Consider the following 26990-nt stretch of genomic DNA (forward strand, 5'->3'; position numbering starts at 1 on the left):
ACATTCTCTATATATTATCAGTAAGATAAGTTTCCACAGAGTAATAGCTTTTTTCTAACAATAATTCTAACAGAGTATTTCTGAATATCCGTTTTTCGTTAATGTCCTTATACTTTGTTGGTAATTTGTTATATAATTTTATACAATTCATATACACAGTTTTGCTAAAATTTGCATAATTCTGTTGGATAATATACATATTACAATTCTGCCTAGTATTGTATGAGTGAATCGTATTAGCTAAAGTAAATAAATCCTTGTGCTCGATTACATACATAATTGTGCGATATATATATATAAACTAGGTAATGTCAATAATTTATATTTTTTAAAAATATTTTTACATGAGGATCGTTCAGGCATACGTAACATTATTCTAATATTTTTTTTCTGTATTCGGAATGTACTAGCACTTATTGTCGAATTCCCCCAAAATATAACACCATAGTTTATTATTGAAAAAAACTTTGCTATAGTATAAGGACATGACAGCTTCCTTGCACAAACTACCTTGCAACCTACGGAATGCAAAGCAGAGTGAACTGAGTTTAGTATTAATGTATTCAACATGTCCACTGTTCAATAACTCTGCCGTTTTTCGTTTCACCTTTTCCACAGACTGGAAATGTGTTCCCTTCAATGCACTTTTCACTTTTGGGAATAGATAAAAGTCACAGGAAGCCAGGTCTGGGGAATGCGGAGGATGGTCGAGCACGGAAATGTGCTTGGCTGCTAAAAACTGCTTCACAGAAAGGGCATTATGGGCAAGCGCATTGACTTGGTGAAGGATCCATGCATCGTTTTTCCACAAATCCAGTCTCTTCTTCCATATTCTTTCCCTCAGCTTGATTAGGACTTCTTTGTAGTAGGTCTGATTCACCGTTTGACTCTGATGCACCCATTTAGTCTTGATGATACCTCTGATATCGAAAAAAACAATGAGCATTGCCTTCACTTTCGACTTGCTCATTCGTGCTTTTTTCATTCTTCGCGATGTGGGAGTCTTCCAGTGCATGGATTGACGCTTAGTCTCGGGGTCATACTGGAAAATCCATGTTTCATCACATGTGATGACACGTGTTAGCAAGTCTGGTTCTGCTTTGAGTCGTTCCATAACGTCATGGCAAATGGTCTTTCGAATGTCTTTTTGTTCCTGAGAGAGGTTTTTAGGGACAATTTTTGCACAAACTTTTGTCATGTTTAAATTGTCATGCAAAATTTGCCTTACTGTCTCTTTGTTAATGTTCGTCATATCTGCGATCATCCGAATGCTTAGACGTCTGTCTTTCCGCACAAGTTCATTAATTTCTTGAACATTTTCGTCCGTTCTTGAACTCAAAGGGTGGCCGGGTAGTTCATCATCTTCAAACTCCTCCCTACCTTCTGAAAATTGTTTGTGCCATTCGAAAACTCGCGCACGTGACGTAGCATTATCACCATACACCTCTTTTAACATTGCACAACATTCCGTTGGTGTTTTGTTTAATTTCACCAGAAATTTGATGTTAATGCGCTGCTCAACTTTACTGTTATCATGGTTCCGGCACTACTACAGGACACTGTCCTCTTCATGCAAGCCTGCAAAGAAAAGAAAAGCTTTCAGAATCATGAAACAAACAGTGGCTGCTCATGAAGGTTCAAGATCAACAACACGTCATTAGCTATTTCTCCCCCCCCCCCCCCACGATCCTGCGCGACAGGAGGTGGGCAGTCTCGTTATTTAATTGCCACACCTCGTATATAGCGATACTTGGAAAGAGGATCTCAGTTGCTATCTACGTCAATATCCTAAAGGAGAAGATGAAATGACCGTACTGGCATATACCAGTAGGCGATTAAAGCTGCACGAATTTTTAATATCTATATTCTAGCTTGAACTGCAGTCAATCTTATTCCTGTGCAAACGATTTTCAGCTTTTATTCTGGGAAGAACAACTATTATTCATAATGATAATCACTCTGCGACTTATGCGTGGTGCTCCTTTAAGAGGCCTCATCACGGCGAAATTAAAATAGTGCTAATTTTACTGTAATTATGTGATATCTTCAAATAGATAAAAGATAATCGAATGTGCAACAAGAGCGCCCAAGACAATATTATTTTGCGTGAGGTACTGTTATCACAAGTCACCTAGTGGCTTTCCGTTTTCAGCTGTTTAGAAACGCGAAAATAAATGCCGATTTTCAAATTGGCTCGAAATCGAAAGCAGATAAGTGAGTCGTGATAACACTATCTCATGTAAAATGATATTGTCTAGGGTGCTCTTGTTCCACATCAGGGCCGTGCCGTGGAAAATCAGCGCCCGGGGCGAGAGTATACGACGGCGCCCCTATACATATATTCCAAGCAATTTTTCCTATCTTTTTCCTTTTTTCTCCCGAATTTTTCGCCCTCCTTACTTCGGCGCTTGGGGCCGTCGCCCCGCTCGCCCCTCCCCACGGCACGGCCCTGTTCCACATTTCGATTATTTTTTATATTTTTAAAGATATTACATAATTACTGTAAAATTAGCGGTATTTTAATTTCGCCGGGATGTGGCCTCTTAAGAACCTTGACTACTACCTTACTAATCTAGTACCTACTCGAAAACCTCTCACCCTACCCCATGAAAAAAAAAAGCTTCCTAAGGTCTGACCTCCCCTTCATGTGCAATCAGTCGATCAATATGGAGATGTTTGTTTCTTTTTTGTGGAGAAAATACGATGCTTTTGTGTACAAGAATTTGAATCTATTAAAATTCATGCGATAACATTAAAGTTCTTAATCTTCAAATTAACTCTATTCATTTTTCTTTCTTTTAACGTTTGAATATATTGTTTCTTATAGGAATTTCAAGCCCATAAAATAATACTTACAATACATAGTTCAGTATTCGAAAGAATGTTTTATGGGTCGCTGCCAGAGGGTCAAGAGGAGAATTCAGTAATCCCGGTGCCCGACATTGAGCCTGGTGCTTTCAGAAAAATGTTGGAGTAAGTATCTACACATTTTAAAATTAAAGGTGGATAAAAGTTAGTGACTTCACATCCTCATGAACACAATTCTATTTGATCGCAGACAGAGCATATTCCATTTTGTACCCTTGAGGCATCTAGAACAATGTAGTGGGTAATAACAAGGATCACTCATGCCAATGTTAGTGCTGTGTAGCTGGTTTTGCAACACAAACAATGAAAAATACTTGTTAAAAAGAAAGGAAGGGTTCCTTTTGAGATAAATTTTCCACAACTGCTATAAGCTGACCAATTTTCCACTACTGCTATAAGCTGAGCCGTATATTGACTGCAGCCAAGGGAGCCCAGAACAGGCACAGTACAGGCAGGAAGCTATCGACAGTGGAAAAAAAAAATCATACCTCATATTCATCAGAAGGTAAGCATAGGGAAGTTAGACAAAACATCTGCCACATTGTGATCATGACAGTTTTTTGTATGCTCTTACCTGCGCGAATGAAGGGCTGTGCAACAAAATAAAATTCTATATTATTTTAGCATCATGCTTGAAACATTGATTTCAATGTGCTTAGCCATTTTCTGTTCCATACTAGAAAGATTCAATTAGCAGAAAAATATAAAAATTGAAAAAGCATGCTTGTTTTAAATAAGAGTTCAGAAATAGGTTAGCTCTTTTCGAAACGATAGCAAGAAACAGTAATTTGTTTTTGACTGCAATTTAAGCATTTCCTCCCTTAAAATTGGCGTAGTTTTGGAACCAGTTTGAGTATGGGTTGCTGTAACTTAAAGACAACCGTGTCTTCTTTATGGGGTAGAAATACATACACTCGAAGTAACACTTTTCTTTTCGTAGTTATTTTGAAAACAAAGTATGGTTTTTGAATATCCACTTTGTTGGCCACATTGCAACATTGAAATGGTTTTGTATTGTAGATATTGTAGATAAGAGAATATGTTTTGTAATTCAAGTAGATTTCAACCTCAGCCTTATGTCTCTTACATCCCTTCAAACGCATCAAGGAATACATCTTATTGTTCCTGAACGTCACGCACTGCTTGTGAAGCTGAGCACAGGCTTATCATGGCGAATTCACAAGCATGCTTAATTTTGATTCTGTTGAGTCTTCTTAAGAAGGCAACTGTCTAAGCAGCAATCTTTGGAACATCGAAGTTTACGAAAGTTTTTTCTACTGTATTTCGGGTTATTGAAAGAAACAACGGAGTGTTTGTTCCACGATGACTCCCGCAAAACTATCACATTTTAATGAAATTCAATATATATATGTATATCCAACTTAGTGAAATGAGCTTATTCTTCCTACAAGAATAAGTGGGTAAATTCACCCCAAGTTACAAGTTTGCACATACTCATACAAAACAGTTTTCCAGTATAAAGTGCGTAAAAGTTAATAATAAAAGTACAAAACTCACCTGAATCATCCTTTTGAACAAATTATGTCTACATATGGTTGCTCTGACGCCATCATCAGTGCAATTTATAGTAACACACGTTGCTTGAAGAACTACAATTTGAAAACTCTTATTACTCGATTTTGACAACACATAATTAATATTGTTGTTAGAGCTTCCCGATGATCCCGATTATATGCAGTTGAAATCTGTCAAGGATACGCAAATAAAAGGAGTTAAGTTCGTCGAAACTTCAAAGCCTCATTGTTTTAATAATATAATAAGAAAATAACTTTCTTCTACAACTTTCCCCAAAAGTATTCGATTTTGATGCAACATAGCGTATATTGTCTTTGAGGCTTCCCAATAATCCAATTGTAGGGTGTTAAAGTGCCGTCAAGAACGAAAATAATTTCACAACGAAAGTTTTAATTATATTCTTCCGATATTTTAAACAGAAGTTCCGTGGTAACCTTTGAAAAAATGATTCAATTTTTATTCAGTATGGTGTATATATTCTTTCACATTTCTCCTTTTCAATATTGCCACACTACTTGAAAATACAATCAGTTAACAATGTATGAACTGTATTTGATGAGATGATGAGATGAACTGTATTTTGATTTTTTTGAAAGACTGATCTACGATAAAATTCGGATAAATATACAGTTGTGGTGTACATAATGTGTATTAGTATTTCTGGCGCTTTCCGATCGTTCCCACTCCTTGCTATAACATTAATTCAGAAGACTATGTAAAAATGTTACTGTAAGTTTCATATACGACATTCCTAACTTTCATATTACTGCTTATATTAAAAAAAAAAGAGCAAAAACACAAAATAATGATAAATATTCTGAATGGTGTCAGGCAAATAATTTCGAAAATCCGTAGGTAACTTGAAAACGAGAAAATTGTTATTTTTTTAAATAGACAAAAATGTCAGCATCTCAGATAAGAGTGTTTGCAGTTTTGATAGAAAAAGTGGTAAATCATTTTATTTATTTAGTCTTACTTTACATGGTGAAGTTATGGCTAACCATGATCCCGATTTATCTCAAAATTTCTCGCCTCAGGGACATGATAGGGAAATGTGATGGTACCATTTGAAAGGTTGCTCTATTGTGAAAAAAAACAAGGTATGAACCTACGATAAATAGGGATGATGCTATAGCCCTTTGACTGAAAGTCTATAATTTACCTTTAAAAAACAGAAGTTTAAAAGGGTTAACCATCGCAATCAAAATTTTACAGTTACTAGTATTAAAAACAAATTCTAAATGCAAGAGAAACTATATTACATTCACAAGTACATACACACGCACACATACACAAAGACAGTTACTAACAGATATATATTAAGGTAAAATTGAAAGAATGCAAAAAATAAACGAGAAAAAAGTGAAAAAGAAAATTAACAATTTTGTCACTAGATTTCAGTATACCTCAACCGAATCATGAAGAACGTACTCAACCGACATTTTCAATAGACACAGTGGCGTATTTAAGGGGGGCTTTCGGGCTTAAACCTCCCGAAATTTTATTTACTATTTTAAAATAAATGAAATATCTTGCAGAATTTTCGCATTTCCAGGAATAAAGTTAGCAAAGCCCCCCTTCCCCGAAACAAAACCGTAAATACACCACCGAATAGACGTATTGGATATGATTGTCGTGGAAGATCATTCTATGCACGGATAGAACATGTAAAGAAAGGTTATCATTAAAAAATTAGTGTCGTTAGCAATATTAGTAAAAACTTTGAATTATTTATAAGAAAAGCAAATTGTCCAATATGGAGAAAAACACAGATGAAATTCTAATTACGAATATTCAAGTTAGACAATATATGTCATTGCAGTTCTAATCTTGTAGTGGTAAAGTGTCAGAAGAGCTCTAACAATTGAAGAAAGCAAAGAAAGTGAAGGCTACCTTGCCTCATAAAACTGATATAATGTAAGTTGCACGGTATCCTTTGATAATAGATAAAATAATCTCTGTAAATCAGCTTTCACTAGGTTAGATTATTTTTTGTAAGTTTTTGATTAATTTATTGCGTCCTTTTGATCTTTTTAACTCCAATGTGTGTTAACAGGTGTAGAATTTGTCAATGATGATAAGAATACAAGTAAAATACAGTGTATATAATAAATAGTAATGCGTAGAGCAATACAAGAATAAACTTAGGACTGCCACTACATAATACTTTAAACTACAACGTAATAGAAGTATAATACTTAGAATACTGTATTATTAAAACAGGAACTTAGCTTTTATATTACAAAAGCAAATATTAATATTGTAATATTAATATGTGCATTATAATGTATAAAGATACTTTCGATATATTAACAAGTGAATTTGCTTATATATTTTCGAAGTCAGTCAACAGTATTTCTTCAACAGTATAGGAACCATTTTTCACCAGTATCTCGCATTCTGCATTCGCAAATCTTTGATCAGATTTACTATTCTTTATATTTCGTGATTGCAGAACAAGGAAACATGTTCAAAGCACAAATCTACACTCTATGTTTAAAGAGTCGACCGCGTGCCCGATTTATCATTTTGCCTTTCTCTGGTATGGTAGGCCTACATTTCCTTCAATTCTTTACATATATTCCTTCTTCTCCAGAATACAGATACTCTTCTTTTTTTATATATATAGAATGAAAGAGTGATAAGGTAAAGTGTTGTCTTTTTCGCGTAAATTGAAATTGTTAACTAAAAGAAGCAATATAATTTTCTATGCAAAAGTCAGTAATAAAAAGACTGTGGAGAAATATTACACTCCTTAACAAACTCTCGCTTCGTGTTTGTTGATGCTTTTCTTTCGTATAAATACATTGACGAATAAGATTAATTGTGTAATCGGTGCACTTGTCATACAAACATAGTGAAACAATGCCCTGTAGTGAAATACACCTGTGTAAAATAGACTAAACTTTTTTCTGGATATATATATACAGGGTGTCCGGAATGGGATTGACGGTTTTTAAAAGTGTATAGTTTTAATATGGTCAGAGATACAGAAAAAAAATGCATTTTAAAGAACTCAAAAAATTTATTTGGCCTTACTTATAAGTCATTCTAACTCAGAGTTACACTCCAGAGTAACTCCACGCAAGCTCCATTTGTAACTCTTATAATATCTAGCCTGAACCTAATCTCTTTCCACGTATTCTGTAACGTCTGAGGTGTTACTGAAGCAATCGCATTCCTAATACGGTTCTTCAGTTCATCAAGGTTACTGTTGCGTGATGAAAGATCCTTGTGGTAAACACATCGAAAGTTTCGATGAACTTGAACAACACTTTCTGTCTCTGCAAACCACCACACGCATTGCGCCTTTTCGACTACCGACGCCATTTCTGTTTATCGGCGATACTAACGGCGTCACCGGTAGTTGTTCAAGTACGAAAATTTGCTGAAGAAAACTTTTTGAGTTTTCCTTCAATATGAATGTTTTTTTTTTTCTGTATCTCTGATCACATTAAAAGTACACACTTTTAAAAACGGTCAGTCCCAATCCTGACACCCTGTATATTTGTGTGAGAAAATACATGGATATCAATACTGACAAACATGTTACATTTTCTTTGGATTGTTCGTGCTTTGAGTATTACCCAGATAATCACACGCCGCTTTTGAAGCAAAGACATGTGTTCCTTTCAAGATAAAACTTTAGATTTATCTACGTTTGTTTCCAAATTGTTACTCGATGCTCAAATTGTGAGTCTTTCAACAGTTAGTTTAAAATTGTCTTGTAATTGTAAGATTGTACTTTCTATTACCAAAATATTAATGTTGTCTTTATATAAGAGTATATTCTCAGCATCAAGAAATTGGTGTAAATCATTTACATATATGAAGAAAAGAGTGGGACCTAAAATCGATCCTTAGAGGACACCCTTGATAAAACCATCAGATGACGGTATTTCGAGATTTATACAAGTTGTTTCTCGTTCATCAAATATGAAGAAAACTAGCTGTAAACTGTATTTTTTATGCCATAATTTTGAAGTTTCTTTAGTAATACCTCGTGATGTATGTTGTCGAAATTTTGGAAAAATCAATAAATAAGCCTATTGTATATATTTCGGCGTTTAATGTATTAGGAGCTTTCATAACAAAGTCGAACATAGCAGTATCCGTGGATTTGCATCTTTGAAAAGCATGTTGAAAGAATGAGATAATTTTGTGGGAAAGTAGAGAACTAATCATGACACTGTATATAACAATAATGTTAATGCCTGATGATAAACGAAGATGAGAAGTCTGTGAAATCTGCTTGTGCCCAGTGTTTTTACGTTATGACTCTTTTGCATGCTGCATTAATTGCATGCTGCATGCAGTGAATGAAACATGTATTCTCTGAAGCTCTCATATGCCAAATCTTGTGCCTTTATGACCAACGTTTGTGGTGGACAACATCGTGTCCGTGGGTTTTCTCGGGGTACCCCGTTTCCTCCCACATTCTCATTCCACCAATTCTACCATCATCAATTCCTTACCTTCATAATCGTCTCCCTTAGCCTGAGGGACATAATCTTGGGTCGTTAAATTAAAAGATTTTATTTAATTTGATTTTTATGACCAACGTTTGGAAAACGGCATTAAATAATATTACAATTAGCCACGTAATAAGCATTTTTAGTTAAAGTTTGATAATAGGTGAGATATGACCTAGAAGAAATATTTTCAATTAAAGTATGAAAGAATTGTCTAAATCGGTGTAGTATTTCAGAGACTACTTCAAACAAACTTACGCACTGATTTTATAATAGTATAATATTTATACAATCGTTGTGAAAGCTATAAATATAAAATTTAACTGTGTAATTTTAGCTTTCTATGCAATCTCTCAACAATTCCTTTTATTTACTTCTTTCTTCTTGTCTTTGAAGATGGATGTACTGTGGTCGTTTTAAAACTCCTCTAACTGATGTGTCTGAGGCATGTGATTTGATGTACGCTGCAAACAAATATTGTATATCGTCATTGATGAACGAATGTATTAAATATGTAGAGGAAAACATCAATGTCTCTTCTGTTATTCATGTCTATGAAGTTGCGAAACTCTTGGGTAACTCATCGTTAAAAGATATCAGTTTACAGGTAGGTATTCTAATATAATTTTCATTAATTATAATCATAATGAAGTACAAGTAGTTTATAGTGGATAAATAAGTAAGTAACACCTAAAGTTAATAAATTAAGTCTTTTATACCCAAAATTATAATCATTTAGAAATAATAAGCGCAAGAAAATTAAACTTTTTTCAGTTCTCGAAAGAGGAATTTTTTAATGTACATTGAATTAGAAGACATCTTAGCAAATACAATTTCGAAACACAAACCCACAAAAAACCTTTGAAAATCTCAATATATTCTTTTTTACGTATTTATTTGTAAGAGACTATGAAATAAAATTTGCTGGAAGCTAGTGAAATGACCTTACTCTATCCCACTGTTAGATTAGTAAAATGTGAATAATCGTATAAGTTGTTTAATGTTGCGTAGTGTTGTGCATTCTGTGTAGTTTTTAAATAATTCCTAGTAACCGATGGGGTTCGACACTTAAAGGACTTGTGTGGATGTAATGTAGTGTTATTCTTAGTAGTTTTTCACGGTTTGTTAATTATTTAATCATCCAGTTCTTACATAGTTCATATCATAAATCGTCTTGAATATCAAAATGAAAGCATTATATATAATCAAGACTTATCTTGAAACAAAGGAAAAATCCGCCAAGAGAAGTTTCCAATCCGATGCATTTCTTTTCTGTTACAATTAGGTTACTTGCATGTTTGCTTACAAATCCCATTAGCTAACACCCCCTCCCCACACACACACACACTACCACCACCACCAGCACCACCTTCCGCTGGAGGTGGAGTTACTCGCTCCGACCAGAGCTGCTAGACACAGGCACTACCCGTCGGATAAGAAGGAACAGTGCAAAAGACATGCATGTAAGCATTTAGATTAAGACTGTTCCTGAAGGAGGCGTTTCTGTTGGTGCCGTTGTGTGTGCAGCGTGTTTTTTTTTTTTTTTTTTTTTTTTTTTTTTTAAAGAATGATTCGCGATATCTGCGACTGTTACTCCGGTTGTTGAAAGCTGCAGTGACAGATGCACTGTTGGTAACTTTCCAAAATAGTCTTTCAGTGCAAGATCATTTACGGATAAATTGGTAGTAAGTTCCAAACGTAAACCTACACCTTTAATACCTAATTTCAGAACGAAAAGCAATACCTTTACTCGTCACTTGTCATAACAAACCTCTAATTCTGTAAAGTGTTTGTCCAATTGTTAATGATATTATTATTATTATTATTATTATTAATATTATTATTAATAATAATAATAATAATAATAATAATAATAATAATAATAATAATAATAATAATAATAATAAAGACTAATAATAAAATATATTGTTGAACATGCTTCCCCTCTTTTCGTGTGGTAAGTGTTTATTCTATCTGAAGTAACAATTTAGCGACTTAAGAAATGATATTGGAAAAGTATGTAAACTGTCACAAAATAAGGTAAGGCTACTACGAATAGTTTTCATTAGGTTATCAATTTAAAATTAATAATAACAATAATAAAAAGAAACGCAATGAACTTCTCAAAAATATTAGATATGTTGCTCGTTTAATCAACATATTTTTTTTTAAAGCTGAGCATGGACTTGCACTCCATACACACAATGAATTTCGAGATTTCAGTTAACGAGAACTAGATTGGGCTGTTAGATTTAATTAGGAGATATCACGATGGAAGCCGCAGACAAAATTCACATTTCTGACATTCTACTTTCATACATCGTGTTTTCTAAATCATGTAGCGACATTCAGAACACACTAAGTAATTATATTTCACAGCGATTATCTGAAAATTAAGAAATAACATTTGTAGCCGTTATAATATAACGAAATTATGACATGAGACCTGAGTTCGATTTCCATAGTGAGAGACCATGTTCGGATCTCATGTTAAATTGTCGGTCCATAGTCGGTTCTGAACGGAACGCTAAACTCTAAATCAACCACGAACCAATGAAATCACAGACAACTAACAAACACCAAATTTCCACAGTATTGCAATATGTGGAAAGAAGGGAAGGAAGGTTATTCATGAACAGTTCTTTGTATTTACTAATTTCAGCAGTGACTGCTCGGAAAATGCGTTAACAGAGCATGCTTTCAAAAATCTTTAAACAGTGTTCGAAGTGGAAAAAAAAAAAAAAGAGGCGATATGTTTTATTATGATTTTGACTCAATATATCGCCTATTTAAATATTGTCTTGATCACTGAAAAATCAGGGACGGTATGTCCTGATTACTGAAAAACCAAAGGCGGTATGACATACCACCGCATACCGTCTCACTTCAACCACTGCCTTTAAAGCTTCCTAATATGAGAAAAAGCTGGTGGCACAGACTAGAGATTACAGAGTAGAGTCAAACTCAGTATAAAAGTACACCGTGTTTCTTCACTGCTATGTCACAAAGAGGCAAGGGGTGACATGATTTTTGAAGAATTACAAATGAAAATGTCAGGCATAGCGTAGTTAAAAAAAATTTTTTAATTACTTTTATTCCATTTTGTTCCATAGTGAGAAATCTTTGAATGAAGGCAGTTGTCACCAACTTTTCCACTGAAGTAAAAATAAACAAAGACTGAAAATATATATCTAGTAAGAGTAGAGTTTATTTATTTATTTATTTATTTTTAAATTTCAATAACACTTAGTTTATTACCGCACTTGAACGAAAGAGTTTGCCCTGGTTGAAAACTTATTTCGACAACTTATTTTACTCGACTGTGAAGTGACTTTCTATTGCCTATTCAGATGAAGGTGTCATATAGGAAAGTGTCAGAGACAGTTAAATATTTACGTTAGCCAGATTTTTAGCTGCTAGACACAGGAACCTCGAAATTAGTAAAAAAATAAAACACAGTTCTGACCAGAGCAGAATGAAATATATTAAAAACTATACTTACAATGTGTTACAGTTTCAAGGACCTAACGTCCTCTTCATCAGACACCAACACTCTCAGTTGGTGTGGAGTGTTGGTGTCTGATGAAGAGGACGTTAGGTCCTTGAAACTGTAACACATTGTAAGTATAGTTTTTAATATATTTCATTCTGCTCTGGTCAGAACTGTTTTATTTGTTAAGCTACTTATCCAGAGCTATGGAGTTTGTTCATTAGTTAAAAAAAAAATAAATAAAAAATAAAAAATAAAATAAAATAAAAAAATAATAAAAAAGCAGGACGTTAAATGTTAATAATCGGAAAATTTGTTGCTTGTTTAACACTGTGTAACGTTATGTATTTTATTTAGTTTGCTGAACATTTCCTAGTCACCGACGATTGAGAACAAATTGAATATTGCTCTTCTAGTTATTGGATATTGATCTTTCAGAAAATATACCAAACAATATTAGGCTTTGAATGCAAATCTGAATGAGTATTTAATACACAAGTTAATGCGTAGGATCTATAGGTAATCAGGATATACATATTACTCAATAAGATTAATTACTCAGATAAGCTCATTGGGTCATTGATGGAGACTTAGGGGTTCTAGATTAATAATGGTTAAGTAATTGGAGCATCCTGGACTAGGGTGACCAGACGTTCTGATTTTCGCAGTACAGTACTGTTTTTCAAAGAGCTGTCCTGCGTGTTGCGAAGACGCATAGAAAATCGAGAAATGTCCTTTTTTAAAATTGTCCTGCGAAATGTCCTGAGTTAGTAACTTATTTGCAATATTTTAATGTTTCGTTTTTTATTCACAACATTTTCAATCACAGGCACTCTTTTCCTGAACGATGAACCACTGTGTTTTATAACACTTCTTATAATAGGCAAGAAGAAAAATCAATAAACCACGGTTTTGCAATACGGTGCCTTCCATTTCAACTCAGGCAAAAAAATATAAAATTGTACCATCACCATCTCAGATATTATTGAAACTTTTTTCTTTATAGCAACTAGACATGTTTTTAAAAGACCGATATTTTTTTTGTTTTGTCGAAAAAAATTTTCCCGCCAAGTAATGGGCCATCAAAGACGGGGAGTACTATTTATGAATTGTAGAAGACATGGAAAATGGTCAACTTCGGAGCCTCACCATTCGGCTATGAAGACAGGTAGAGTTATAATTCTTGTTGTGGTATGTACACTCATGTCTAAAATTATTGTCGCATGTCTAAAAATGTGTTGGTGTAGGAATATAATTTCATAACTAATTCGCCCGGTATTTCTTATAACGTATGTGTATAATCGGCAAAGACATGTATGTGGCAAATTTCATGTCAAAACAGCAGTAAATAAGAACAATATAATGAAATTAAAATTTTGTTGTCCATTTAACAACATTTTATTTTACTCATTCTAATTTTCGTATTTATAATTCTTTTCCAATGAAATTTACCACAAACATACATTTCCGGATTATACACATAATATCAGTATTAAAAGTACCCTGCAAAATCATTATCAAATTATATTCTTACAAGAAGACAGTTATAGATATGCGACATTCATTTTGGATATGAGTGTACATAGGGATATAAATAAACTATATTTTATTATAGTTTGGTTTGCACATGCGTATCTTTTTGTGCCAAAATTCACAAAAGTAAATCCCCACGTTAAGCGGGTTTGCATATCCAGGCTCCTAACTATGAAAACATTTACGATCACTCCAACCCCAATCATTTCACAGATTCAACCTGTTGTATATAAGTTATTAGGACGTAAAATTGAATGTAATTTATACGAAAAACCCTTTTATGCATTGCAAGACCTGTAACGTCCAAATATTCACCACAAACTTATAGTTGTATCGACATAAACAACAAAAAAACTGTGGAGCAGGAAACCACTTTACACAAAAGTAAAAAGAGGTCATTGAAGACATACGAACTGGTCGAGCGGTTTGGGTCACTAGTCTATCAATCAGAAGTTTATGTCGATACAACTAATGTCTATGGCCACGAAGGGGAAAATATTCGTTTTGTTTTTTCCTTAAAAGTGTATTCCTATTTTCATCACAGGGCTGAGAACATTTCTTTGAATAAATCTTTGGAAAGTATTTTTCTCGCAAATTCGATTAGAAGCGAACATTATATGAATTGCAAATCTAAAATCCACAGCTGAGAGCAAAATATTAAGTATGTTCAATATTTCATTATTATCCTTTGATTTGTAGTGAAAAACTAATTATAAGCATTGACGATTTCAGAAGATTCTCCCCCGGTAATGATCAATATATGAATGAGAGAAAACTAATAAAACATTATTAGTCCATTTGAGCATGATCGAAGATAACTTATGGCCACGAAGGGGAAAATTTATGTCGACAGGGTCTCAAATTCTCCGACGGGTCATGCCTTGAAATCATCACTGTTTCAAAGGTATCCTTAACAAATAGAATATTACATTTATTTCTCCTTCTACGTTTTGAAATGGAAAAATCATAATTTTAAATAGAATTATAATACGATAAGCATAAAGATTTATACAACTAATGAAGTAAATATTCTTGTGTAAGCTATCGATTTCGAATCGGATTAAAACTCGAATACTCGTTTGCATCACACTTTAAAGTAAATCCTCTCTATATATAATTCTTACTGGAAAGCATGCTTAACTCCAATTACTTAATCAATATTTTTAATAATATACATTTATTGTAATACTTTTACTATTCAATGTTGTATACACTTCATTTCCCAAAGCATGTTGTATACACTTCATTTCCTAACGCAAAACCTCGCAAATGTATAGTTGACTAGTGAATATTATCAAATAAATTATCATTTAGTTTACGTAAATATAAATAGCCTGATTTGAAACTTCGTACTTTAAATAATAATAATAATAATAATAATAATAATAATAATAATAATAATAATAATAATAATAATAATAATAATAATAATAATAATAATAATAATAATAAAATCATAGCCATATCTTTATCAGAATTTCAGGCTTAGTCAATAAATGAATTCAACATGGTCTCTATTCGAAGCTCTATTTAATCGAATCCGATAGAAATACGAAGAGGAACTTCGAGAACATGTCAAAGAAAAATGTTACTTTGGTGGGATTGGAAGTAACTTTTAAGGTTTTTTTTTCATTTTTACAAATTACAGACAAATGCCTTAGACACTTTTTTCTTTTCTTTAAGTTAACTGATTCACCGAACGTATCTCAGTAACTTGTCTCTATTTTCTACTCGGTTATACACGTCTTACAATCTTTTCCATTAACCTTAAACGATGAGAACACGAACACAAAAACATCCACATAAGTATGACAGTTAAAACTCGTAATTTTCCCCACGGGGAATCGAACCCGGGACCCCATACACCTGAGGCACACGCGCTAGCCACTAGACCAGCGGGAAGAGCAAATGAAATGTATTTTGTATTGTCTGAAGTTTATAGCTATTTCGCCCTGTTGTAATATGTCTATTGATTTTTAATGTTTACCGTATTCGTTACTTTGAGGAATGATATATATTATTGATATAGGTTCTATTACATATTCGGCCATAAATATTATATAAATTATCAGAATTATTCATGATCTTCCATGGAAATTCACTGGTGCATGCGCAGTAGAAACAGTATAACACAGTTTTCTGATGTTAGTCAGAATGCAAATTTCTAACAGGCTGTCTGAATTCCTTGGTGGAAAGCAGTAGTTCCCAACTTGGGGGACCCGCAGCTTCCTCCTGAGTAAGATGAAGAGGGAGTAAGGTGGCGAAAGCTACTGGCATAAAAGAATTGTGCAATAAATAAATAAAGCACTACTTATTATGACTTTCAAATTCAGCTTGACAATTTTATAATTGCCGTTTTATAAAAACATAATATTGCACTAGGAGGGTATGCAAAAGTCATGCTGGAAATAAATATAAATTTCTGAGATGATGATGACTATTATTATTATTATTATTATTATTATTATTATTATTATTTTATTATTATTATTATTATTATTATTATTATTATTATTATTATTATTATTATTATTATTATTATTATTATTATTTTATTATTATTATTAGTCTTCTACTTCTTGGCCAAGATGTGAAATATTCACTACCTTCTTCATACCGCTAAATCAATTTCTTCACTGTTTTCTCGTCACAGCTCATACCCCTAGCTATCTGAATGGCAGTTTGTCTCATTGTTGCTCGACCTATGATTTTCCCTCGCATAGTAACAGATAGTTTTCTACAGCTTTTAGAGCGAGGTATTTTGACAACCTGTAGAAATTTGCATTGTGATTCGTATTAGCAATGACAGTAAAGTGGATACTTCTGTTTCTACTGTGCATCATCAGTATCATTATATCAGAAGTATTCCACCATTACCAGCGGGTCATCTACCGCAGCTGAGAAGCTACCATGCTCCATGATCTTCTGTTAACCTCTCCATCTTCACATACGATTTGTCTGTTTTGATATCGCCAATAGCCTAATTCTGTTTCTATATAGTCTAATTAGTCTTCTCCCTCTCTTTCCTGCCACCATACCCTCTAGCACATCCCTCATGATACAGTTCCTTCCTAACAGTTCCTATAGTTCCGTCCATGTTCATGTCCTATAAATACAGTAAAATACAGTAAACGAAGCATTTTATGGGTCTTTTTCTTTTCAGCTCTATTCGTGGTCCCACAAAATACTATTTCCTCCATCCTAAAGGCTCTTTTCGCCATTTCTATCCTTGCTTTTATTTCACGTCCTCATGTCATATCATCACTAGTAATAGTACTCAGATATCCAAAACTAGTCACTTGTTGTTTTTTCCCGCTCCTACTTCTATATTTCACACTGATCGCTTCGTTTCAATCACCATGGATTTTGTCTTTCTAACATTTATTTCCATCCCATATTCTTCACAAGCCTTTCTCAAATTTTCTACATCTTATTAATTTTCTTTTTAGATTCTGCAACAACAACCATATTAACCCCAAACCGTATACACCTCACCCTTCTATCTTCTACCGAAATTCCATCTTCATTATGTAGACTCGTTTTCGTTATCTCTTCTAAATAGCTATTAAATAAAATATAATCGGCGGAATATATATCTCTGTTGAACTCATTTTCCAATTACACTGTCTGTCTACTGTACATGCACCAGTGAATTTCCATGGAAGATCATGAATAATTCTGATAATTTATATAATATTTATGGCCGAATATGTAATAGAACCTATATCAATAATATATATCATTCCTCAAAGTAACGAATACGGTAAACATTAAAAAATCAATAGACATATTACAACAGGGTGAAATAGCTATAAACTTCAGACAATACAAAATACATTTCATTTGCTCTTCCCGCTGGTCTAGTGGCTAGCGCGTGTGCCTCAGGTGTATGGGGTCCCGGGTTCGATTTCCCGTGGGGAAAATTACGAGTTTTAACTGTCATACTTATGTGGATGTTTTTGTGTTCGTGTTCTCATCGTTTAAGGTTAATGGAAAAGATTGTAAAACGTGTATAACCGAGTAGAAAATAGAGACAAGTTACTGAGATACATTCGGTGAATCAGTTAACTTAAAGAAAAGAAAAAAGTGTCTAAGGCATTTGTCTGTAATTTGTAAAAATGAAAAAAAAAACTCTTAAAAGTTACTTCCAATCCCACCAAAGTAACATTTTTCTTTGACATGTTCTCGAAGTTCCTCTTCGTATTTCTATCGGATTCGATTAAATAGAGCTTCGAATAGAGACCATGTTGAATTCATTTATTGACTAAGCCTGAAATTCTGATAAAGATATGGCTATGATTTTATTATTATTATTATTATTATTATTATTATTATTATTATTTAAAGTACGAAGTTTCAAATCAGGCGATGCAATGTTTACGTAAAATAAATGATAATTTATTTGATAATATTTACTAGCCAATTATGCATTTGTGAGGTTTTGCTTTGGGAAATTAAGTGCATACGACATTGAATAGTAAGAGTATTACAATAAAAATATATTATTAAAAATATTGATTAAGTAATCGGAGTTACTGGAAAGCATGTAAGAGCTATATATATATATATGTAGAGAGAGAGAGAGGATTTACTTTAAAGTGAGATGCAAACGAATATTCCGAGTTTTAATCCGAATAGAAGTCGATTACTTACACAAGGATATTTACTTCATTAGTTGTATAAATCTTTATGTTTGTCGTATTATAATTCTCTTTAAAATTATGATTTTTCCATTTCAAAACGTAGAACGAGAAATAAATATAATATTCTATTTGTTAAGGAAACCTTTCAAACAATGATGATTTCAGGTCACGACCCATCGGAGAATTTGAGACCCTGTCGACATAAATTTCCCCTTCGTGGCCATAAGTTATTTTCGAGATCATGCTCAAAGTGGACTAATAATGTTTTATCAGTTTTTTCTCATTCATATATTGACCATTACCGGGGGAGAATCTTCTGAAATCGTCAATGCTTATAATTACTTTTTAATTACAAATCAAAGGATAATAATGAAATATTGAACATACTTAATATTTTGTTCTCAGCTGTGGATTTTAGATTTGCAATTCATATAATGTTCGCTTCTAATCGAATTTGAGAGAAAAGTAGTTTCCAAAGATTTATTCAAAGAAATGTTCTCAGCCCTGTGATGAAAATAGGAATACACTTTTAAGGAAAAAACAAAACGAATATTTTCCCCTTCGTGGCCATAGACATTAGTTGTATCGACATAAACTTCTGATTGATAGACTAGTGACCCAAACCGCTCGACCAGTTCGTATGTCTTCAATGACCTCTTTTTACTTTTGTGTAAAGTGGTTTCCTGCTCCACAGTTTTTTTGTTGTTTATGTCGATACAACTATAAGTTTGTGGTGAATATTTGGACGTTACAGGTCTTGCAATGTATAAAAGGGTTTTTCGTATAAATTACATTCAATTTTACGTCCTAATAACTTATATACAACAGGTTGAATCTGTGAAATGATTGGGGTTGGAGTGATCGTAAATATTTTCATAGGAGTCTGGATATGCAAACCCTTTTAGCTTGGGGATTTACTTCTGTGAAATTTGGTACATAAATTAACAAATGAACCAACTTAAAATCGAAGTCAATTTATCTGAAAAGTCGAAGTTTGCGAATTTTTTCGAGCACTTCCAGTTCAAATTTTAAAATTCTGTTTTCACGGTTGGCAAGACCTAGTTATCCGCTTTCCGAAAAAAATTGTATTTCTTCTGTGTGCAACCGTTTTGTCGCAAAAGATTCGAGAAATTGTAAAATTTTCAAAAACCGCCATTTTTGGGCGCCATTTTCTCGAAAACACCATCTTTTAAAATTCTGAAATTTTTTCAGATGGTTCAACTTTACATGAATAATAAACCCACCAAATACTATTCTCAACCAATGCTTCATGAATTAACTGCAGCCTTTTAAAGTTAGCGAAGTTTTGTTAACTTTGATGTCACAGTTAACAACACTGGGAACAATAAAAGTGCAATGATTTGATGATGTTTGTGGTTCACATTCATTAAATGAAGAATAAAAAGTTTTCTTGGCTGTTTTTTTATTATTATTTTGATCAAAAAGGCTCTCTGAAATAGTAAAATGAGCCTCCCCTACTTCTCCGTTTTCTTAAACCGAAATAATCTGAGGTGGAAATAACGATTACGAAACACACAAATTTCAAGTTCACTTACTTAAAATGGTCTTCGGAAACAAAATTTCAGTTTTTTTTTTTTTTTTTTTTTTTTTACATGGACCAATCATTTGCTTGGTTTTTGTCTTCTTCGCTAATAGCATGTAACCGTGCAGGTGCTCCAATAGGTGTTGGTTCACTCACAACCCATGCAGGAGTGGATCTAGGGGGACGATTGCCCCCCTTCCTCCCAAGAAGAAGAAACTTTCTTATTTTATATATAAATAAAAACCATCCCAGAGTTTGGAGCTCTTAAAAATAGCTCTAAGTAGCAGTATTACAACTTCCCTCCCCCCCCCCCGAATTCCGTCCTGGATCCGCCCCTGCGTAACACATTGTCGATAGTCACAAAACACTTATTTTCACTTCTCTTATGCTCTTCTCGAAACCTGTATCCCGCTGAAGGTCCATGTGGAAGCATAAACAGCACTTCAAATAATTCATGATGTATTCATATTTCTGCTACGCACCAGTGGTTACCATACATATATGTATGTAACAAAAGTTTCTTCTTGCAGATTTCTTAAATCTACACTTTGAATTGCAGAAGTTCGATTTTGGGGTAACATGAAGTTAGTTCATGGTGACCCGTTACTGCCATAAAAACTTCGCAATTTTCCGAAAGCCAAAGATGACTTCGTTGAATACCAGTTACCGGTCGCATACTTTCTCTTTTTTTCTTCCGGAAGTCGTCGAATTCTGTTCCAGGCAACAAAACGAGAGTAATACCCGGAGTTTGTACTTGCACTATACTCACGAATTCTTCTGCGGTTTTAGTGGGAACGCGGTGGCTCAGTGGTAGAACGTTCACTTCCGGTGCTTGGGGTCCCTGGTTCGATCCCAGCTCGCGCCGTGTGGGCTTTGTGGTGGACAAACACCGTGCTCGTGGGTTTTCTCGGAGTTATCCCGTTTCCTCCCAGTTTGTGCATTCCACCATTTCTCATAATCACCGTCTCCTTTAGCCTAACCGGCATATCCGTGGGACGTAAAACTTAAAAGATTTCATTTCATTTTTTTCTTCTGCGGTTTTAATACTGTGTATCTGTTTTAGCCTAAGATTATGCCGCGTTGCCACATTCTTTACCCCCCCCCCCCCTCAATACCGTTGCATGGCCGGTTTCACTGCAAAAACACTGCTTTATCGGACCTGTCTGCATCTCGAACATCTGAAAGCAATTTTTAAAGTGGGATGCAGAAATATCAGAAATCACTGACACGGTTTGAAAAATTGTAGACACCTATTTTCACGTATTCAAACCTTTTTCTATAAAGTACAAAATTTTATTTTCGCTTTTCTTCGAGTATTTTTATAATCTTGTCTATGACTATGAGTACATGAGCCGAATCGTGTGTTTTATCGTCGTTTATTACAAAAAACTGTCAAGTTGTTTCATATTCCGGTGATAACTCTGAATTTCACTTTGCAGAATAACAGTCCAGTTTTCAACGAAGTCCACATGAAGTAAAATAGAATTTGTATCTTGAAATTTTATACGGTGCATTTCGGTAGCAATTAATTCTCTTTGGGTTTTGTTGATGTAGTCATGAATTACGATTCTTACAGTTAAACCAGCAATGTACGATGCGAAAACAGAAAGTGGCACAGTTTTTAACGAGATCATTATTCTCCCATATGACATACGTAACACTTTCATTTTCATCAGGATCAATAATTAAAGACTCCACACATATTCCTTCCACTCCAGGACATTCACCACATTCTTGAAAAGACAGTTGTCATTTTCTACGGATCATACTACTAAAGGAAATAGGTCACTCATGACAGCTTCAATACAGGCTGCACCTTTGATTTGTAGCAACGCAGTAGCAGCTAACTTAAAATTTGCGCAATACACACACACACTTCCCTCGCAGGTTGCGGACTGACACACTTTAGTCGAATACTATAAAATTCCAAGTGATCCATTCTTATGCTGGGATTGTTCTGTTTAAAAAGTGAGTAAATTTCTTTGGAACGCGTAAGAAAACGTTTCGATTTTTTTAACGTTTTGTCCTTTTTCGATCACTGTAATGACATCGCACTTAATTGAGACTTTGTCTGGGGCATTCCAAATCATACTGAGTAATAGTTCAGGCTTTTTATAGATCATCAGAATTCATGGGATGGCCATTTCAAGCAAACTTAAAATTTGTGTGTTTCGTAATCGTAATTTCCACCTCAGATTATTTCGGTTTAAGAAAACGAAGGAGTAGGGGAGGCTCATTTTACTATTTCAGAGAGCCTTTTTGATCAAAATAATAATAATAATAATAATAATAATAATAATAATAATAATAATAATAATAATAATAATAATAATAATAATAATAATAATAATAAAAAAACAGTCAAGAAAACCTTTTATTCTTCATTTAATGAATGTGAACCACAAACATCACCAAATCATTGCACTTTTATTCTCAGTGTTGCTAACTGTGACATCAAAGTTAACGAAACTTCGCTAACTTTAAAAGGCTACAGTTAATTCATGAAGCATTGGTTGAGAATAGTATTTGGTGGGTTTATTATTCATGTAAAGTTGAACCATCTGACAAAATTTCAGAATTTTAAAAGATGGTGTTTTCGAGAAAATGGCGCCCAAAAATGGCGGTTTTTGAAAATTTTACAATTTCTCGAATTTTTTGCGACAAAACGGTTGCACACAGAAGCGATACAATTTTTTTTTTCGGAAAGCGGGGAACTAGGTCTTATTAACCGTGAAAACAGAATTGTAAAATTCGAACTGGAAGTGCTCGAAAATAATTCGCAAACTTCGACTTTTCAGATAAATTGACGTTCATTTGTTAATTTATGTACAAAAAGATACGCATGCGCAAACCAAACTATAATAAAATATAGTTTAGCTTATATCCCTATGTACATACCACAACAAGAATTATAACTCTACCTGTCTCCATAGCCGAATGGTGAGGCTCCGAAGTTGACCATTTTCCATGTCTTCTACAATTCATAAATTGTACTCCCCGTCTGTGATGGCCCATTACTTGGCGGGAAATTTTTTTTCGACAAAACCAAAAATATCGGTCTCTTAAAAACATGTCTAGTTGCTATAGAAAAAAGTTTCAGCAATATCTGAAAGGGTGATGGTACATGCATTGCCTGAATTGAAATGGAAGGCACCATATCGTTTTTACTGAGAAGGGCTTGTTGAGATATTGGTTAGGTAGGAAAGATTTTTACTTCAAGTTACGACAGTGATGTTAGCAAGATAAGTAGAAGTTCCCTCGTCCCGGTCTAAATTTTGCCTTATTCCTTATAATAATCCCACGCACCGAAAATCCATTTTAAAAAATCTTCAGCCCTACACGAAGTTTCACTGTACGTTCATAAAAATAAACCATTTTGTCAGTCATCAAAGCATTTGGAGTTGTGTTGAATTCCTTCAATACGGTACTTTTGTTCAGTGCTTTTCTTTGTAACGAAAATGAATGATTAACTTAAGGTTAAATGAAATAAGGACATGCGTACTGACGATGCAGTAAACATCATTTACTAATATTTGTGTCCTATTTTTCGCTTGTCAGAATCTGGTCACTCTTTCCTGGACAGATCTAGTACTAGTTGGTGGTCAGCTGAGATATTGCTTATTTACTTCGAATGCGACACGAGTAGAGATATGTTGGTAATTATAACAGTCACCACGGAATCTCGATGTGACCAACAATGTTAATTGATGCTTCAGCACCCTTGCATCGCTGCGGTAGGACATCGAGATCAAAAGGTGGTTTCTAACGAAGGGTGTTACTTTCCTTTATGATAACGCTAGACATTGAAAGACCCTGGCCCTTTAGTCTACAGTTCTTGTCTTTCTTCATGCAACTTCCATGTGTTTGAGCAGTTTACAGGGCCGGTTTTACCAAGAAGTCCAGGAAAGAGCGCAGCATTGGCTGCACTCACACAATCATAACAATTCCTCAACAAAGGCTTTCTCTTGCCAGGTAACGCAGGTAATGTAGAAAATATTCACACGTAAGAGGAATGATTTCTTTTTACTTGCTTCCGCTACGTTTAATTGGACTGAAATTCTGGTTATTTACTTATTCATTTTTTTCACTTTCATTAGGTTTTAAAATCAGAAACACAGCAACTGATAGAAGATCCAAGCTTTATCCAGTTGAAACGTGAAACCTTGTCAGAACTTCTTGATTTGGATAATTTAAATGTGAGGAACGAAAGTGTACTTTTCACTGCTGTAGAGAAATGGGCAGAACATCAATGTGCTAAAGAAGAATTACGTCCCAGTCATACTAATCTGAGGAACATGGTGGGCGAAGAAATAATAGGAAAAATCCGATTCCTTTCCTTCACTCCTGAAGAGTTTCAACAAGTTCTAATGATTTCAGATTTGTTAACTGCCGAAGAGAAAACCGTTATTTCAAAGTGTATAGTGCGCCCTTCAATGTGTTCGTTACCTAGCACCTTCAGTAATAATATATCCCGACGTGTCTATGAAAGGACAGTTAATTGGTATGGTAAGTTAAAGAGGTATACAGGAAACGAAGAAGAATATACAATCATATTCAGAACACATAATGATGTTATGTTGCTTGGTCTTTTAATCATTACGCAAAATGGTTTGAGTACTACTCAACCCCAAGTCTTTCCATTTGGCTCAGGTACCAGAGATAGGAACAGTGGTCTCTCATTCGGTGCCGGAAAAGCAACGTCTCAAGATGCAGAAATATCAATTAGAATTAAGTTAGAAACATTTTCTGATTCCAGTGAAGTCGTAGAATATAAACTGGCTCTTGGAGATAATGTTATCGAAAGCATCACAAGTGGCGGTGTAACTTTAAGGAAAGTTTATTTTCCAAAACCAACTTGTCTTGTTGCAGGTAGATTGTTAGAATTGGATGCTTTTGCTAATATTGACATCATAAAATGCTATTACTTCGGTAACAAAACACCCGTTACTTTCGATATATTTGATATAATTACTTGGAAAAGTGGTTGTATTGCGGGATTAATAATACAAGGACATTGACTGAGAAGTAATAGTATCATTTCGTGAGCAGAAAACTACAATTACTAAGTTTAAAAAAAGCTGATTTATTGAATTAAAATCATGTTACACTAAATCAGTTGTTTCCAACTTCTTTAGTCTGATGACCAGTGCTTAAAGTGACATCAGATGAGGTGACGGTATGGAACAAATATGACCACTTAGAGCACTAATTTTGACAGAATTCTAAAGATCATCTCTACTCCTGAAATTTTTGCATCATTTTTTACTTGAAAAATTTATAGAAAGAAAGGCAGAGAGAGAGAGAGAGAGAGAGAGAGAGAAGTGAGAGAGGACTAATGTGTAAATGTTTTATTCCTCATTATCATCAGCCTAATTCAATTAAATATTTATAATTAGTATTCAATGAATATTGTTTTCCGTTGTATTCCATTCATTCGAACTAGTTCCTTGGTATCCCGGCAACGAACTGTATGAACTTCGAATGATTTTTTTTTTAAATATCTAAATATAAAACTACAAAAGTTAAATGGCTTGCAAGGCTTAGGCTTACTATTGTTGAACCAGTCTTTAGACTTCTGCCGCCAAATTGACTGTTGAGCAATAGTGATTATGAAGTGGGAAAAAAGCAGAGGCGGTATGCTTTCCTAAGATTTTACTTGAGCATATCGGCGATCTAAATGTGGAAGAACACGGATGGTACATTTACTTTAACATCGCATTTACAATAACATAGCGATCCAACGTGGCCTTTAAATGGATTAAAACAAGAAAACACATATACGCCCATATGCTTTTTCGTCTCGTTTCCAAGGCTTTGTAGGCACTCTCGTCTAGTCTCTAGTATCTAGTATTTAATGGTTCTTTTCAATCTCATTTCCATTTTCAAAAGCTTGTTCTGGTCTCGTGGTCAACATCATTTTCTTATAATTGTAAACACAGAAGTCCAGATAGTGTGAAAAGAATAATTTTGAATTTTAAAAAAGTCCTGTCAATGTCATTTTAGGCGAGAGGTACGGTAGTTAGAATTTTTTTGAGATGGGGGGGGGGGGGGGTGTAACTCCTCGCACATATGTTGAAAAAAATCAAGAGCACAAGTTCTGCCATTGGATAGGGAACTGTTGTTTACTTTCGAAGCAGCAGCAACGAAATCTTTGATAGTAGGCCTAGATATACAAACATATTTGTTTACTCAATGCTAACGTCGTACTATTTCTATACGTAAAATCTGTTTTTATTTTTCTACACGCAAATTACAATTTAAATCAGTTATTTTTGCCGGTATGCCATACCGGCCGATTTTCTAACTTTCGGATGCATAACCGGCTTATACCGGCTCACTTTAAGCACTGCTGATGACACACTTTTCTTAAACGCCACAACATCGTGACTCAATTGCTTCACTTTTTATTAACAATAAATTGTATAAATTTTAATAGTATAAGATAGTGACTCTACGTAGTAATAAGCATTGTTATTACCGCATGAGACTGGTACACTTTGTTTCAAAATATATTTTAATTATTAAATCCTTTATGATTTTTAGATTCTAAAATTTTGCGACACACGCTATGAAATTGCGCGACATCTCGGTTGAGACTCAGCACATTAAATTACCAGTAAATACTCAAAAAGAAACCAGAATTCCGACTAAAAATCTATGGCCAATTACATTATCATTGTACAAAAAGAAAAAAGTTTTGTACTGTGTAAAGTGAAAATAATAACTTAGCCTATCATGTCCAGAATTATGCAAATTGTTTTCAGTACGGGAAAGTTAAATTTCGGTCGTTGCATTCAAAAGATTTATGAATTTAACAAGTTTTATTCTTATACGTCCTAGTTGACATATTATCGAGATATGCTTTCTGGAATTAAGTTGAATAACACAAACTATTTTCAAGACAT

At 34.0% G+C, this 26990-nt stretch overlaps 1 protein-coding gene across 1 annotated transcript in view; it reads left to right on the plus strand.

The window, feature by feature from the left end:
• LOC145662377 (BTB/POZ domain-containing protein 6-A-like) overlaps positions 1-26110 on the plus strand; it is a 48640-nt gene extending 22530 nt beyond the window's left edge. The window contains exons 3-5 of the mRNA XM_081727893.1: positions 2828-2973; positions 9273-9483; positions 24183-26110. Of these exons, the coding sequence (XP_081584019.1) occupies positions 2828-2973; positions 9273-9483; positions 24183-25103 (1278 nt within the window). The 3' untranslated portion in view covers positions 25104-26110. The remainder of the gene's footprint in view (positions 1-2827; positions 2974-9272; positions 9484-24182) is intronic.
• Positions 26111-26990: the final 880 nt, after the last annotated feature.

Source organism: Thermobia domestica, chromosome 10, assembly GCF_964235325.1.
Source record: "Thermobia domestica chromosome 10, izTheDome1.hap1.1, whole genome shotgun sequence".
NCBI lineage: Eukaryota > Metazoa > Arthropoda > Insecta > Zygentoma > Lepismatidae > Thermobia > Thermobia domestica.